This window comes from Sminthopsis crassicaudata, chromosome X (assembly GCF_048593235.1).
Source record: "Sminthopsis crassicaudata isolate SCR6 chromosome X, ASM4859323v1, whole genome shotgun sequence".
Classification (NCBI taxonomy): Eukaryota; Metazoa; Chordata; class Mammalia; order Dasyuromorphia; family Dasyuridae; genus Sminthopsis; species Sminthopsis crassicaudata.
This window is the reverse complement of record NC_133623.1, coordinates 57,122,391-57,137,386: the sequence shown is the minus strand read 5'-3', so window position 1 is coordinate 57,137,386 and position 14,996 is coordinate 57,122,391. Positions and strand designations below refer to the sequence as shown.

Below are 14,996 nucleotides of genomic sequence, written 5' to 3'. Positions count from 1 at the left end.
TTCTTTCATCACCCTCAGCAGCCTCCTGAAGTGGCCTTGGTTGGGCAAACCTGGGAGAGATCCAAAGGGATCCAGGCAGGAAAACCTCGAGAGCTTGAAAAGGGCAAGGGAGCTGGGAGTGGGCATGTCGAGGGCAGGGCAGGCGGCAGAGGGTACACACATGGCAGCAAGGCCGTCTGCCACGGGGGCACCTGATAAGCACCGTGCCAGGTCCTGAGGATGCCAAAATGAAGTGTTCCTGCCCAGGAGGCGCTGGCTTTCTAGTAGGGACCGTGAGTGTGTTCTCATGGAGTGGGCGCCGTGTCTGGCAGGGGCTGGTGCCTTCAGGCGGAGGCCTGAGGGAAAAGAGGGGCGCCAGGACGTGGGGGCACAGGAGAGTGCAGAGGGGCCGACTCTTGGCTTTCTGGAGGCCCCAGTGGCAGTGGCCTGGAGGGGCTCTCCCCAGTCAGGGCACAGTGCTCTGGGGCAGGAGGCACAGAGACAGCGGAGGCGAGGCCAGGGGCGACCGGCCGATGCTTCGCCTAAGCGCCCGATGGGGCGAGACGCCGTCCAGGGACAGCCCCGGTTTGAACTGGAGGTCTCGGACGGCGGAGATCACGGCACGTCGCCTCTCGGCAGTGGCAGGAGCGGTCACGCTATGGACATTTGTGGGGGACGCAGAAGGAGGACAAGAAAGCAGAAGGACTGTGGAGCGCACCACGGACTTTGCTTATCGCCATCGAGGCGCTAGAGCCGCCATCCTTGAGCCTCCGGCCCAGTCTGAGTGAAGGAGGGCTAAAGGGAGCAAAGACGGACCCGATGCCCACGAGAGGGCACACTTGTGGCAGTCAGTTCTTGGGTATCCGAAGAAGGCGGGATGTCGGCGTCACGGGAACACGGTCAGTCTTGTGGATAGCAGAAAATGGCCGCCACCGGGCAGCACGTCCGCCTTCCCGTCTCTGGGGCGATTGAGCATCGTCCACCTGCGCATCACGAGCAGGAATGATTACGTCAGCTCGGAAGAGCTGTCACAGAAGTAATCTCCCCGGCCGCTCTGATCCCAAATGCCGGGAAAGCCTGACGCGGGAGTTTTGTCGTCGTTCACTCGTTTTTAGCTGTTTGGGGCTCTCTTGGCCGAGGTGCTGGGGGCGCTGCCGTCTCCTTCTCCCGTCCGTTTATCGATGAGAAACAGGCCGACGGGCCCTCCCCACTAGGCCGTGTCCGGAGCTCCCCCCGCCTGTAAGCCCGGGGGCCGCTCCCAGAGAGGCCACTGAGGTGGAGAAGAATTTCACCGAGGGCAGTCGGGAGAGGTGCCCACATTCGGACGCTGTGTCAGGGCGTGTTCGGGGCTTCGTTCAGCGCGTCCCGAAGATGCTTAAGAGGAAGTTAGCGTGACCATCCACACAGGAAAACAGAGTGGAAGAAACGCCTCTTGTCCACATCCTGACGGGCCCTCGCGTGGACGGCCCCTGGCTCCTCCCACCTCGGACGGACGGAACAAATGGCCCCCAAAGAGACGGCTGCGTCGGCTCCCTCGTGACGCTGAGTTTTTCCTGCTCCTTCGCTCCGTTCCTTGGTGGTTTTCTAGTGTCCTCGGCATTCGGGAGGAATAGACATCCATAACCCCCGAGGCATGGGCAGTGGAGGGGCGGGCTCCAGGGGAAGGCACGGCCCCAGGAAGGTCTAAAATGGGGCCCAGAGTCTAGGGCAGCCATGGACAGGAGGGGACAGGGGAGTGGCCCGGGGGCCGGAGGGTACGGGCAAGAGCGAGTCGGACGCCTGGGCGCAGTTGTGCCATTGGAAAGAGTTTGCCCATTAGCACGAGGTGGTTTTCCCATAGTCCATGCAGCAAAAGGACTGAACCCCCCGGGAGTTCTCCAGGTGATGGCGGACGCCCTGCCTCCCCTCGGTCTTCCCTTCCCCTGGCTGAGCAGCCTCTGGCCCTTCCGGGGAAGAGGCTGCAGTCATCGTCCATCCTGGCTCGCACTGGGGCCCGCATCCTCTGCCCTGGAAGGTTGTCGCTCCCCTCCGTGGCCCTATGGCCACCCCTGGGGTGCTGTAGAAGCTGGCACAGACGGTGGCGTTGATATACCAGCAGTTTCCATGGCTTTACTGCCAAGGGTACAGGGAGGCTGGCGCTGAGCTCTGCCGGCGAGAGTCTGCCAGGGAGATGCAGGAGCCTGGCCGGCTCTCTGGGCTCAGGCCAGGGCACCGGGCAGGAGGGTCGGAAGACCTTAGGTTTCCACTGTCTCCCTACGCACCTGTGCATGCGCCTCTGTGCCCAGGAGCTCCACCCACTGATCTCATTTATCCTCGGAGGCCCCCCATCCTAGCCCCGGGGGTGTCGGCGTAGCTGGAAGGCAAGAAGGCCCAGAGCTAGGGAAGCACACCCGTGCCGAGAAGAAAAACGGGTGCTCCAGGGCGGGGTCCCAGGGAAGAAGAGCGGTGAGCATTTCCATAGCACCTACTGTGTGCTGGGCGCTGTGCTGTCATGTTGCATTTGGGATGTGGTCCAGTTCTTATCTTACACGGATGAGGAGACTGAGTCAGATGGGCTGAGTCAGCCAAGGTCACGACCTAGGAAGCGTCTGAGGATGGATTTGAACTTGGGCACAGCTCTCTGTGCCCTGGGGCACCCCCTTGAGATGTCTCCCTCTCCGTACTAGGCCCGTTCACCCCTGGCAGGGGGCAGGGTCTTTGGTACTTTGTCATTCTGCGGAGGGCACGAGGGGCATTCACTCTCATTGTGTGGGGACGGAGGCCTAATTAGCCTCATTGGCCCGGCCTGAATGAGCCCCGGCTCCCCCTGTGGTCCCCCGCGCTCCTCCGGCCCCCTCGGGTTCTGTTGGCCCCTCTGTGGAGGAGACGGGGGCTGGCGGGGAGGCCGCCTCGCCCGGGGCAGAGGATTCTGGGAGGCTCTGCGCAGGGAGGCGGGATCTGCTGACGGCGCCCCGGCCGGCCCCTCTTATCCTCTGGCCGCCGGAGGGGAGGCCCTTGGCCCGCACCAGGCACCGGGGGAGCCGGTCGCCTGCCCTCATCACGTTTCCCCGGGGCAATTGCGAAGTGCAGCGGGCGCTCCTGGCCCCGGGGCTCGAGCCGCGGCGCTCCCTCCGCCCGCTTTCCCGGTCCCCCCTGTGCCTCGCCAATGGCCTTGTCGGGGAGCGCGTGAATGGCGAGGCCCCGTGCGTGCTCAGATCCTTGTCTGCTCCCGCCGCTGTCGCGCTGAGACCCGCCGGGCCGGGAGAGAGAGCAGGAGTTGTTTGCTGTTGTCTTGGGCTGGAGCCAGGTGGAGGGCGGGCTGGGGGCCTGGGCTCCGAAAGCCTGACTTCCCCTCCCCCGGAGAAGCCAGCGCAGTCTGAAGCCCGTTTTGTCATGGAAGAAAGCTGACCAGCCCTTGTTAGCACAGCGTGCCCCTCCCTCCAGAGGAGGCCCCTCCCTCCAGAGGAGGCCGCTCCGGTTACTGTGTCGATTTGCGGGCCCCTCCCCCACTGGTGGTCCTGTCCCCTCAGGCTAGCACTCATTGCACAAGGGGTCTCCAAGCTAGCTTCCTGTTGAGGAAAGGCAGCAGCAGCCCCTTGGTTGTAGGTGCCCATCAAGGGATTAGGATAGGGGGCTTCAGAGGCCAGCATCCGGCCCCCAGGCTCCCCAGGCAGGGGACTCCTTCTGGCTTCCTCATGCGGGGAGGGGGGCCAGAGCCTGCGTGGCTGCCCAGCTTTGAGGGGAGAATTTTGTCAGTAAGCATTCTCTAGGGTGGGGGATGGGCAGCGGGCCGTGCCACGCCGTGGCTGCTTTCTTGGAGCAGGGCAAGGAGCAATCCCCATTTCTCCTCAAGAGCCTCTGGGGAAACTCCCGCTCCGGGGCCACTCTCAGTCCCTCCCGTGGCCCTGCCGCGTTGCTCGACCCGCACCTGTTCCACGGCGTGGCCGAGGCCTTGCCCTCCGCCATTGCTTCGGGCGCCTGCCCCCCGACTTCTCCACCGGCCTTCTCTTGCTCTGCCACGGGAGGCCCGGGGCTCGCTCCAGCTCCCCCATGCTCTCCACTGGCCCACCCCAAATGCATCTTGTCATGGAGTCCTCCCCTTCCCCCAAGAGCCAGCCATGAGATGGGTTTGCCTTTTCTGCTGTGTCTCTGGATGCCAGCAGTTATGTCGTGCTTTCTAGTTGACAAAACAATGTACAAATACAATCTACTTTTAATATTCACAGTGACGGGGCAGCTGGGTGGTGCAGTGGGTAGAGCCCCAGCCCTGAAGTCAGGAGGACCTCAGTTCAAATTCACACCTCAGACACTTAACACTTCCTAGCTCTGTGACCATGGGCAGGTCACTTAAGCCCATTTACCTCAGCAAAAAAATAATAATAATAATAATGTTCATGACAACCCCTGGAGGAAGGTATTAGTATTATCCCCATTTCACAGAAGAGAAAACTGAGGCAGACTTGCCCAGAGTCACACAGCAAATGCCTGAGGTTACATTTGAACTCGAGTCTTCCCAGCTCCAGGCCCAGCACTGCATCCCCTGAGCCACCGGCCACTTGGCTATTCTTTAGCTTCTTTCTGGTTCCACCACAGCCAGGCAGATGAAAGGGCCTGGTTTACCTCCTTCCCTTTGCTCGGTCCCCAGAGAGAGAAGCAGGGAGCCAAAGGAGGTCAGGGAGGGAGGGAAAGAGGCCGGACATCTCCTGACCCTTTCACCCGATTGTTTCAGGCAAATCGATATGAGCACGAAGAATGTCTTTGGGCAGCCCAGGCTGAGGGCGTCCCTGCGGGATCTCCGCTCGCCCCGGAAGAACTACAAGTCAACCATTGAGGATGACCTCAAGAAGCTCATCATCATGGACCCCTTGACCCCAGAGCAGGAGCGGGATTCCTCAGTGAGTACACGGCCCCCTCCCCTGGGGGGCTCCCAGACCCAGCACCCTCTGTAGACGAGGCGGAGCCTGGGGAGCGTCCTCAGCCGGTCGTAGCCGGGCTTAGTCCCCGGCCCCTGGTCTAGGAAGGAAGGCCTGCAGTCAGCCAGCAGCCCTTCTTTGTGATCACGGCGTCTTGTGCTCAGCGTTGCTTCTTTTAACTAGGAAGTGGGGCACTCTGGGGAGGGGGGGAGGTGGACCGCGTGCCCCTGGTGGGAGAAGAGAGGGGCCACGGCTGGCTGCTGCGTCCCTCCTGCGACATTGGCCGCAGACATTCGTCAGCAGGACTGTTCCCCGAGCGGGAAGCAGAGTAAGGAAGGGCACCCCAGGTATCCAGTCCACATACCGGGTCGTGCCGGGCCAGCCTTCCATGAGGCAGCCCACGGCCCCCCGGGGGTCTGACCGCCATCCTCGGCTCTTCAGTCCCCCCAGAAGGCGCTGCAGAGGACGCTGTCCGACGAGAGTTTATGCAGCGGCCGGCGAGAGGCCTCGTACTCAAGCCCGGCCTGCTTCGAGCCCAGCCTGCCCAGCGACGTCCTCTTCACAAGCACCTACCCCTCGAGCACCCTGCCCTCCCGCCGACAGCACCAGCATTTGCACCCGCACCCGGCCGGGGGCAACGGCTTCCCCGAGAAGAAATGTGAGCACCTGGTGGCCCTGGGGAGGGGGCTTGGGGGGGGGGGGAGGCTCCTTCCTGTGGGCCCACAAAGGCCTGGTCCAGAAGGTTGAGGGCAGAGGCATAAACATGCTAGCTGGGAAAGGAAGCTTGGTCCTCTGGCCTGGCAGGAGACTTGGCAGGGGGCCTAAAGAAGCTCAGGCTTTGGCCCAAAAGAAATTCTATCCTCTCCCTCTGTTTCCCAAGCCATATCCCCCCACGCCCCATTCTCGTAGAAGAAAGACTCATGGGAACTTGGGCCTCCATTGGCTCTTGTTCCGTGTGACCGCCATAACCTCTGCCAAACCCCTGAGGATTTGGGCAGTGGGCAGGACTTGAGTAATTCTGCTGGCCCTGGGAGCTTATTCTGAATCTCAGGAGAATAAAAACCTCAGCAAAGTATCTCCAGCTCCTCCAAATTGGATTATATTTCTTTGCCATGATCTGATCTATGACAATCAGAGAAATGGCCAAACCTGGGCAGATGAGGTTGGGGGAGAGTCCAGAATGATGGGGACGGGGTGCCCAGTACCTGCCGGGGGTGTCGGGGTGGTCCTTAGAGAGGATCTCATCCCCTCCCCCAGGAGCCTCCCCTCCACCGAGCCCTTGACCTCATGGCGCTAGTCCGCTAGGGCCTTCCTTCCTAGGCAAGAGGCTGGGGACTAAAGGTTGAGGATTGAGGACAGTGTCCTTGGAGGGGGCCCTCAAAGATTAGGATTGTGGGAAGGAGCATGGCTGGTGGGCTGGCAGCAGCTGCAAGGAGGCCTCCGGCAAAGGAAGAGTTAACGAGGAGCAGCCTCCCGCCTGCTCCCTGGGCCCCAGCTCCTCCCCTCCTGTGCCGCAGCCTGTACTCTCCACCTGATGGAGGGCACTTCTCTTGCCCACGTGGCTCGCTTGGAGGGGAGCCCTGCCTGTTGCTAACTATCAGCTGCTAATGAAGGACCCTCCAGCGCCGATGGCCCTTGTGGGAGCACGGGAACGCTAGGCCAGGGGCAGCCGTCGGAGCCTCTGAGGCGTCTCCTGCTGCGTGCAGCGGCCTGAGGCGCCCGAGACTGAGGGGCTGGGAGGGAGGGCACCTGCTGCAGGAGCCAGGAAAGGCCCCGTCCCGACTCTCCCGTCTGTTTGCCCAGCCACCATCTCTGCCTCGGAGCTCTCTTTGACTGATGTGCGGGACCGGCCAATGAGGCGCCTGGACCCTGGGATGATGCCCCTCCCTGACACTGCTGCTGGCCTGGAATGGTCTAGTCTGGTCAATGCTGCCAAGGCTTATGAAGGTGAGCTCCCTCAGATCCCACCTCCTCCCTTTCTTCCCTTCCCCTTCCCTGTGCAGGGCAGGAGAGGCCCAAGCATTAAGTTTCCTGGCTCTGGCCAGAGTTGCCCGCCATGGAACCTCAGACACGGTCCCCTTCCTTTTCTGGAGCCTGCTGTTCCAGACTCGGTGGGTGCAGCCCTTCTCCTCCTCAGGGGGGCCGGCTCTAAGTTCCCAGGCATCCAGGGAGCTCGGGGGAGGTTCATTGTCTCTCCGCAGCTGCTGGGCATCCACTGCTAGAGATCTGTGGAAGTCAGCAGCGGGTCATTCCACTTTGATAGGAAGGAAGCAGACTTTCATTCAGCACCCGCTGGGTGCCAGGCACTCGCACTTGTCAGATAACCTCTCGTTTGAGCGTCACAGCAACCCCAGGAGAGTGGGGGGTAGTTAATGTTTTTATCCCCAAATTTCACAGTGGAGGAAAGAGGCACACAGATGAGGTATTTGGGCCACGCAGCTAATGGCGAGTGTCTGAGGCTGGATTTGAACTCCAAGTTAACACTGTGCACTCTGACCATTTATATCAGGGGCAAAAGAAGGAGCTACATGAGATTAGCTCCGAGGTGTCTCACTGAGCCACGAAGGGTCCCTGCTTGGCCTGAACTGTCCTGGCAGCGTCCCCTCGGGACCCGCCAGCTGTTCCCAACTCCAAGACTGCGTGCCGGGCGTGGAGGATGGAGGGGGTTCTGGGCAGGGTGCGAGAGGAAGGGCCGACACCTGCCGAGCCACAGCTGGGCTGGCACGCAGCAGTGAGCAGTGGGCTTTCTTCCTCGGCGGCGCGATCTCCCAGGGCTGCGGGCCGGCCTCTGAAAAGCTGGTCCGAGCAGACGAGCTGCGGCCTGGGCCTCGGTGTCTCAGGGGTTGTTTCTCACTGGCTCTTCTCCTTGCTCCTTTCTAAGGGACCAGGCCTAACTAGGGCCAGTCCAGTGAGTTAGCGTCAGGGTTAGAATGTAGCGAGACACCCATAGACCACAAAACCGTAATAAACATTGGTAAGATTTTGAAGAGCACGATTCCCGGCTAAATAAGTGACTAGCTCGGAGAAAATGGGGCTCCATCCCTGCCTCCACAGTCCAGTATTTACTACAACGTCAGCGACTCTGGATCAGAAGGGGTTCCTGCAGGGAAATCTGAACTCAAGCCACATCCACCAGCCCACCTCCACAAGACTGAGCCTTTTATGCCTCCCAAAACTAATTGTGATCCCCCAACAGCCCTTCTTTCTAGTAAAAGGGAAGCCGGCCCAGTCTGCGTAAAGCCGCACTCCTCCACAATGGATTTACACAGTCCCAAACCGGCATGACCCTTGCAGCTTCCCAGCACCCCCAGCCCTATCCACACTAGAGTAAAGCGTCCCTGAGATCAAACTATGAGAAGGCCACGCCACCGAGCGGACCTCTGCCTGCCTACCCCCCGCTGGTGCTGCCACAGTGCAGCCGAAGAGAGCTGACCTTGTTTTCTTCCCCGATTCGTTCGTTAACATCGGCAGCGACAAATTTTTCTGTATCGCCTGTAGGTCAGCTGCTCTGAGGGGAAAACGGAGATGAGACCAAAATAATTCCACTCAATTCAACCACTCATTAAACCCCTACCGTCGCCCCAGGTCCTAAGTGACACAGAGCAAACATCAGATGGCCCTGCCCTTGGGAAGTTTATACTCAACCACAGAAAAATAAATATTAAGTATATAAGGGCAGCTAGAAATGAGCAGAGTTCTGCAGCTTGAGTCTGACCACACAGTTAGAGCGTGTGGGATGGTCTGCTCCCTACTTCCAGGCATCGGCTTTCCTCAATATAGCCTGAAATCACTTTGGCTAATGGCGCATGTGCTCCACCCTTACCCCAGGATCTTCTTTAATGCACCTGTCACCTTTCTTATACAAGTCTCTACATTTGCTCCTGCTCCAACTAGCATGCAAGCGAGAAGTGGACAGAGATCATTATGTCGGAACAAACTAATAAGTACCTCAGAAGTGCTTAGCAACCAGGACCTGCAGAGGAAGGGAGCCTCCCTCTCCTCCCTCCCTGCCCCCCTCCATTTACTTTTTTTTTTTTTAATTAATAAGTTTGTTTATTTTTAATGCACATTGCTTTATAAATCATGTTGGGAGAGAAAAATCAGAACAAAAGGGAAAAACCTCAAGAGAGAGAAAACAGAAAAAAGCTGTGAACAGCGTGTGTTAACTTCCCTTCAGTCCCCGTAGTTCGGTTTCTGCATGCGGATGGTGTTTTCTGTCTGCTGGGCTTGCCTTGGACTGCCATTCTTCTCTAGAAACTGCCCGTTCAGGTCTGACAGAGCACACAATCCCCAGGGGGAATCTGCCCCAACCTGTCAGCCCTGGCTGCCTCCCTGGGCCTCCTCCTAGAGTAGCATCAGAGAGCGGGGCCTGGCCGGAGCCTCCTCTCCGGAGGAGAAGCAGAGGGGACGCGCTGCGGCCGAGCGCGATTGCCCGGCCCTGGGACCCCTCGGCCTCGGAGGAGGTGGCAGCCAAGGCTTGGATCTCCAGGGCCGTTGGCAGGTACATCTGGCGGGGCGGGGCGGGCCTGGCAAGTGCTTCCCCAGGTGGCAGAGCCAGCAGCCGGAGCTCCCCACACCCCCTCCCCCCTTGCCCACCTTGCTTCTGAGGTTCTAGAGGGCAGAAAAGCAGGCCCACCCCCTTGTGGGACTACATTCAAATAATGGAAGGCACCGTGCCCCCACCTTTCAGGCACGGCCCTTTTTCCATCCTCCAGAAGTGGGGGGCAGGGGGAGAAGGGAGCTGGACAGCCGAGGACCCCTTGAGGCCTTGATGTGGGCCTGGGGGCAGAGAAGCCGGCTGCCAGTTCAGATCTGCTCTCCCGTGTGTGCTGGGGTGGGGAGGAGCGGCTCTGTCTGCTTTGCAGCCCAGGGCGATGGCCCGTCAAGTTCTAGTCAGAGGGGCCATAGGGGGCCGGGCCCCGTGCTCGGCCCCCACCACAGCCCCTGCTTTCAGGACGCTCCTGTTGTAACCATGGGGACCCCCTGTTAAATGGCTGTGAGCATTGCAGCTCCCCAGAACCGGGGAATGAGGAGCGTGGCGCCCCAGACCCTCGCCCCCCTTCTGGGCTGCCTCTGACTGGAGATCTCTTCCACCCCACAGTGCAGCGTGCTGTGTCTCTCTTCTCTCTCAATGACCCGGCCCTGAGTCCCGGCCTTGCACCAGCACACAGCCCGGTCCACTCGAGCCTGGAGAGGACACCCACCACCCCCCGCACGACCCCCACGATGAGGTGAGACCCCCTCAAGTTAAGCGTGAGCATCCCCGAGCCACATTTATGAAGCGCCTGCTGTGTTCCTAAGCAGGAGCCATAATCAGAAAGGCCCCGAGCTGTCCCTGCTTAAGCAACGCACATCAGCTATGGACACAGGCGATGGTCAGAACCAGGTGGAGGGCCCTGGGGGAAGAGTTTCTTGGCCCTCCCCACATGCAGGCCAGGCCCCGGGAGGCAGAGCTCAAACCAAGGCGTCTGGCCCAGCAGCTTGGGGGGCAGAGTGGCAGGAGGCCGGGCAGAGAGCTCCCCCCAGAGCTCTTGCAAAGGGGCCTAGAAAGTGCATCAGACTGATGGGGGGAGATCCAAGGAAAGCTCTTAACGAGACCAGGCCGGCCTAGGGAGGAAGATAGAAACCCGTGGGAACGCTAGTCGGGAGCTCTCTGAAGTGCTCCAGCATGGGACTGTGACCCAGACCCCCTGGGGCACAGGTGGCAGTTTTGATGCCCGCTTCCTGGTCCTGGGTAAGCAGTCTGGGCCAGACTGAGGAGGACGGGCACCAAAGGGGGACATTGCTGGGTAAGGAGTTGTGAATCAGTCAGGCCTGAGTCAGGAGGTGGGTTGAGAGAATGGACAAAGAAGGGGCTGTCCCCTCCCCTTGCTGGCGACCTGAGAGTGGGGCCGGCGGCAGGAGCAGCGGGGGCCCTCGGGTCTAGCTTTTAGCCCTGTCCAGAACCTGCAGAAGAAAAAAACCATAGCAGCCATCCTGGACCAGAGGCCTGCAGTCCTGTCCCTTCACGGGGCCATGGGGAACAGCCCTGAGCCCCACCGGGAAGTTACAGAACCAGGGGCCAGTGATCGGACTTTGCCCGGATTGGACCATTTGGAGCACCAAAAGCTCGCAGGTCCCAGCCCGTGCCCCAGATTCTGAAATAGCCCAGTGCCCCAAGGAAGCGGCGACGGGAGCCGCTCAGGTCTCCCTGCAGAAGGGCGGAAAAGTCCAGCCCAGCATCTCCTGAGGAGTCACAAAGTGGGCTGGGGAACGGGCCGAGGAAAAAGAGCCTGGCCTCAAGAAGCTCCGAATGAGCAGGAGAGAACGGCTCAGAGAGAGGGCGGCTCGGCGGCAGTAGGTTCCCAGAAGGCTCAAAGCCGAGGTTTTGTAGAGTTTAAAATCTTTTCCTAAATGAAGTCAGTCCATTAGAGGAAAAAAGGTAAAGGGCGGATGGTGGGGGAGTCAGGGGAAGGGCAGCAGGAATCAGGGAGGATTCGGGGCAGGGAGCCCCTCCGCCTGGGCTGCCCTTGTTCCAGGGCCCGAGGCTCATCTCTGGCCCGGCTCTCTGCCGCCCCAGCTTGGGGACAATGGAAGCAGACACCCTCCGCCCCCACTCCCCCCCACAGGCCCCGGCCCGCAGGCGCAGCGATGCCGGGCACCAGGCTGGCACGGGGCTGCCACTTCCGGGTTGGGTGACTCATCCAGGCCGTGGGCTGGGCCAGGTGCAGATTGCATAATCTGCCAGCCTGGGATCTGGTTGGGCTTGATTTCAGAAAACCCTAGAACCGGTAGGGTGTGGGCCCTGGGCGCCTATGCCCAGCCCTGGCATCTGTTTTAGGGGGCAGGCCTTTGTGTGGGTGTTGGGAACCAAAGGGGGACATCTAGTGGCGAGAGGTAGTCATGGCAGGCCAGAGCCCACAGGGGGGCCTTCCCCCTGCCCCTCCCCCCCGGGGGGCAGCTCAGCCCCCTCTTGAGGTCTCTTGGCCACCACAGGTGGGCAAGGACTGTCTCCCTTTTCTGCACCCGCTCACTGACCCAAACCTCGGCAAGGAGAGACCCCCACGGGCTCCCGGCTCAGCCTGCTTCCTCATTTGCCCCAGAGGGCCCCTTCTCATCACATTTCCAGTCTGATTCTTGGGGATAAGGAGCACAGCTGGCATCCCCTGGGGGACCTAGGCAAGAGTTGAGAGATCAGGGCCCTCCCCCACCTCGCTCCCAGCCTGGCATTTCTGCTCTCAGGAGGCTCCTCGGCCCTTTGGAGGCCCCCCCACCCTGGGGCTGGGGGAGGGGAGCCCGACCATTTGAGACAGGGGGCATCCTGGGAAAGTCTTTGAGGAAGGGGAGAGGCACAGGAAGCTGGGCTGGGAGTGTGGGCCCCCGGAGACCTCTTGGCAGGACCAGGGGCAGTAAGGTGCCCACTCGAACCCAGCAGTGCCCGGGAGGCCTGCATTCAAATCCAGCCCTGATTTGGAGCCCGGGCCTGGAGGCAGCTATGAGTGCTTCCTCATGGGCGCTGCTCTTCCCCCTTACCTGCCCCCCTCTGCCCCCAGCGAGGAGCCCCCTGTGGACCTGCCCGGGAAGGTGTACCAGCTGGAGGTGATGCTGAGGCAGCTGCACAGCGATCTGCAGAAGGTGAGAAGGCCCGGGGTTCAGCCCCGCCCCCGTGAGCCTGTGGCTCCCCGGCCCCTCGCGCCCCACGGCCCCCCCACCCCACCCCCTGCACCCACCCCGCCTTTGCTCTCTCTCCACAGGAGAAACAGGACAAGGTGGTCCTGCAGACGGAGGTGGCCACGCTGCGGCAGAACAACCAGCGGCTGCAGGAGGAGTCCCAGGCCGCCAACGAGCAGCTGCGGAGGTTTGCAGAGATCTTCTCCAGCACCGTGGAGAAGAAGGAGCCCTGAGGGGGCTGCTGGGACAGTCCCCTGGCCCACCCCTCCCTTGGGCTGGCGCAGGAGCGCCCTCCCTGCTGAACTAGGTGCTGAGCGGCCCCACCCCCCCCGCACATCCCATGGCATCTGCGTCGCCCCGGGCTCCTTCCCCTTGGGCGGCCCGGGGGGCCGGGCTGGAGATGGGCTCCTGGGAGTCACCCGGGTCGAGGACGTGAAGAGACCCCCCCCCACGGGACCCTGGGCAGTATCCCCACATTAGTGACCAGTCTTCCTCAGAAACCTTGAACCCACCGGCCAGCCCTCGGTCCCCTGAGGTCCAATGCAATACAGAAAACCTTTGGACCCAGCGGGAGGGTGGGAGGAGGGGGCACGCCTCCCCCCTCCCCAAATCAAGTTTCCGGAAAAAACCTCGGAGCACTTTTTTCCAGGCTAAAGTACTTTCTAGTAAACCCAAGATGGAGAAATCCCAATGTTCAGAGTGTAAATGTTCTTTATTGAGAGAGAAACACTATATTTGTATAAATAGGACAGTTTGTAATCTTTTTTACTAGGAGACCCGGCTGGCCGCTCAGGGCGCCCTGGCCCTGGAGCCAAAGGCAGAGGTGGGGCTGCTGGTGGGTTCCCCCTTCCTCCCTCCCCCCAGGGCCCGCTCAGCACTGACGCCAAACTACTGAATCCAGACAAGCTGGGCCGGGGCCTCGGGGGGCCTGGGGGTCCCGGCCTTCCTCCCCAGCCCCCGCCTTCATCTTCCTGACCGCGGCGTCTAAGCCACTTGCCTCTTCCCTTGCCAAGGCGGGGGGCTGAGGGACTAGGAGTTTTCTCGCCTCTTCCCTTTGAGAGCCCCCGGGCTCGGGGCACCCTGGGCTTCAGGCCTGCCCAGCTAGGACACACACTGTGGAGCAAGTGCCCCCGGCAGCCCCCGCTGCCCGCAGCTTCTCTAAGGCAATAAGGAGGGGGCCGGGCGGCCCAGCAGCTACGTGCGGTACTGCGCCAGAGCTTAGGAAAAGAGCAGCTGTCATTTTCTTTAGGAAAAAAAAGTATAAATATAATATATATTTATTTTTTCATGCAAAGCCACCCTGGAACAATGCTAATCCTCTGTGGGACTGTTTCCAGGACACATTCTGCCAACCCAAGTTTCCCACAGACCCCCCCAGCTGGGCCCGGAGGCCGGGGGGCAGACTTGGGGGCAGTGCAGGCTCCCCAAATCTTCATGGCCCAGGTCAGAGAGCCCCCCGGGGTGGGGGGCCCGAGCTGCGGCTCTTCTTGGGCCTGTTCTCCAAAGAATCACCCGGGCCTCTTCTAGAAATGAAGGGGGAAGCAGGTGCCGGGGCCCTTTTCTCCACTAACAGGTCTGGGTGCGGGAGAGGTGCCTCCGCACCCCAAAGCCACACTCCCCCCAACACTTGTCTCCTTTATAGGGACCATCTCTCTGGTGCAGGGGAAGGGGAAGGGATCTTAACTACATCTTCCTCTGTAATCGCCAGCCAGCTCAGTCCTGATTGGATGAGATGGGAAAATGGATCCATAAATCTGCTGGCTTCCCCTCTGCCCTCGCCCCTGGCGAGGGGGTTCAGAGCCGCCCGTGGCCCCTGCCCCCGGCCCGGCGGCCTTACTGAGCTGGCCCTCCCCGCCCTGCCCTCGGGGTCTCCCCGGGGGCCCCCAGTGCTTCTCCCCCCCATGTCTGGAGATCATTCCAACCCTTCTGGGGCGTGATTGTGAGGACGGCCGGGGTGGTTTGTTGCTTTGTAAGGATCTCTGCAGATCAAATCTGTTATTTAATTTGGCCCCGGCCTCCTTCCCGCACCTTTTCCTACGTCGTCGACTGGTTTTCGTTGGGTTTTTTTATTTTGGGGGGAGGGGGAGGGTCCATTCTTTTTTTTTGTCATTGTTATTCCCCTCGCTCTTGAGATTAGGGGTCTTGTTTCTGGAAGTTTCAGAGGAAATAAATGTTTCATAGAAATCCCGTGTCCTTGCTGCCTGGGTGACTGGGATGTGGATCAGAGAGGAGACTGGCCAGGCCACCTCTGAGGGCCCTGCGGGCTGCCAAAGGAAGAGGAGAGAGCTCCCTGTCTTGGGAGCTCTGCAAGTAGGGACTGACCCAGGGTCGGGCAGATGACCCGTTTCAGCTGGCCACGGCCTTTGGCCCTGGTCCTGGCCCACTGCAGCGAAGCTGGCTGCCCAACAGACCGATTTCCCAGCTGCCCTCACTGCCACCTCACGCTGGCAACTTGTGAGGGGCATTGGGGCTCTG

At 60.8% G+C, this 14,996-nt stretch overlaps 1 protein-coding gene across 3 annotated transcripts in view; it reads left to right on the top strand.

The window, feature by feature from the left end:
- SIPA1L3 (signal induced proliferation associated 1 like 3) overlaps positions 1–14,705 on the top strand; it is a 103,077-nt gene extending 88,372 nt beyond the window's left edge. For all 3 annotated transcript variants that reach the window (XM_074277288.1, XM_074277289.1, XM_074277287.1), the window contains 6 exons: positions 4,688–4,853; positions 5,313–5,529; positions 6,675–6,818; positions 9,973–10,102; positions 12,404–12,485; positions 12,605–14,705. In XM_074277288.1, the coding sequence (XP_074133389.1) occupies positions 4,688–4,853; positions 5,313–5,529; positions 6,675–6,818; positions 9,973–10,102; positions 12,404–12,485; positions 12,605–12,754 (889 nt within the window). In that variant the 3' untranslated portion in view covers positions 12,755–14,705. The remainder of the gene's footprint in view (positions 1–4,687; positions 4,854–5,312; positions 5,530–6,674; positions 6,819–9,972; positions 10,103–12,403; positions 12,486–12,604) is intronic.
- The last annotated feature ends 291 nt before the right edge of the window (positions 14,706–14,996 follow it).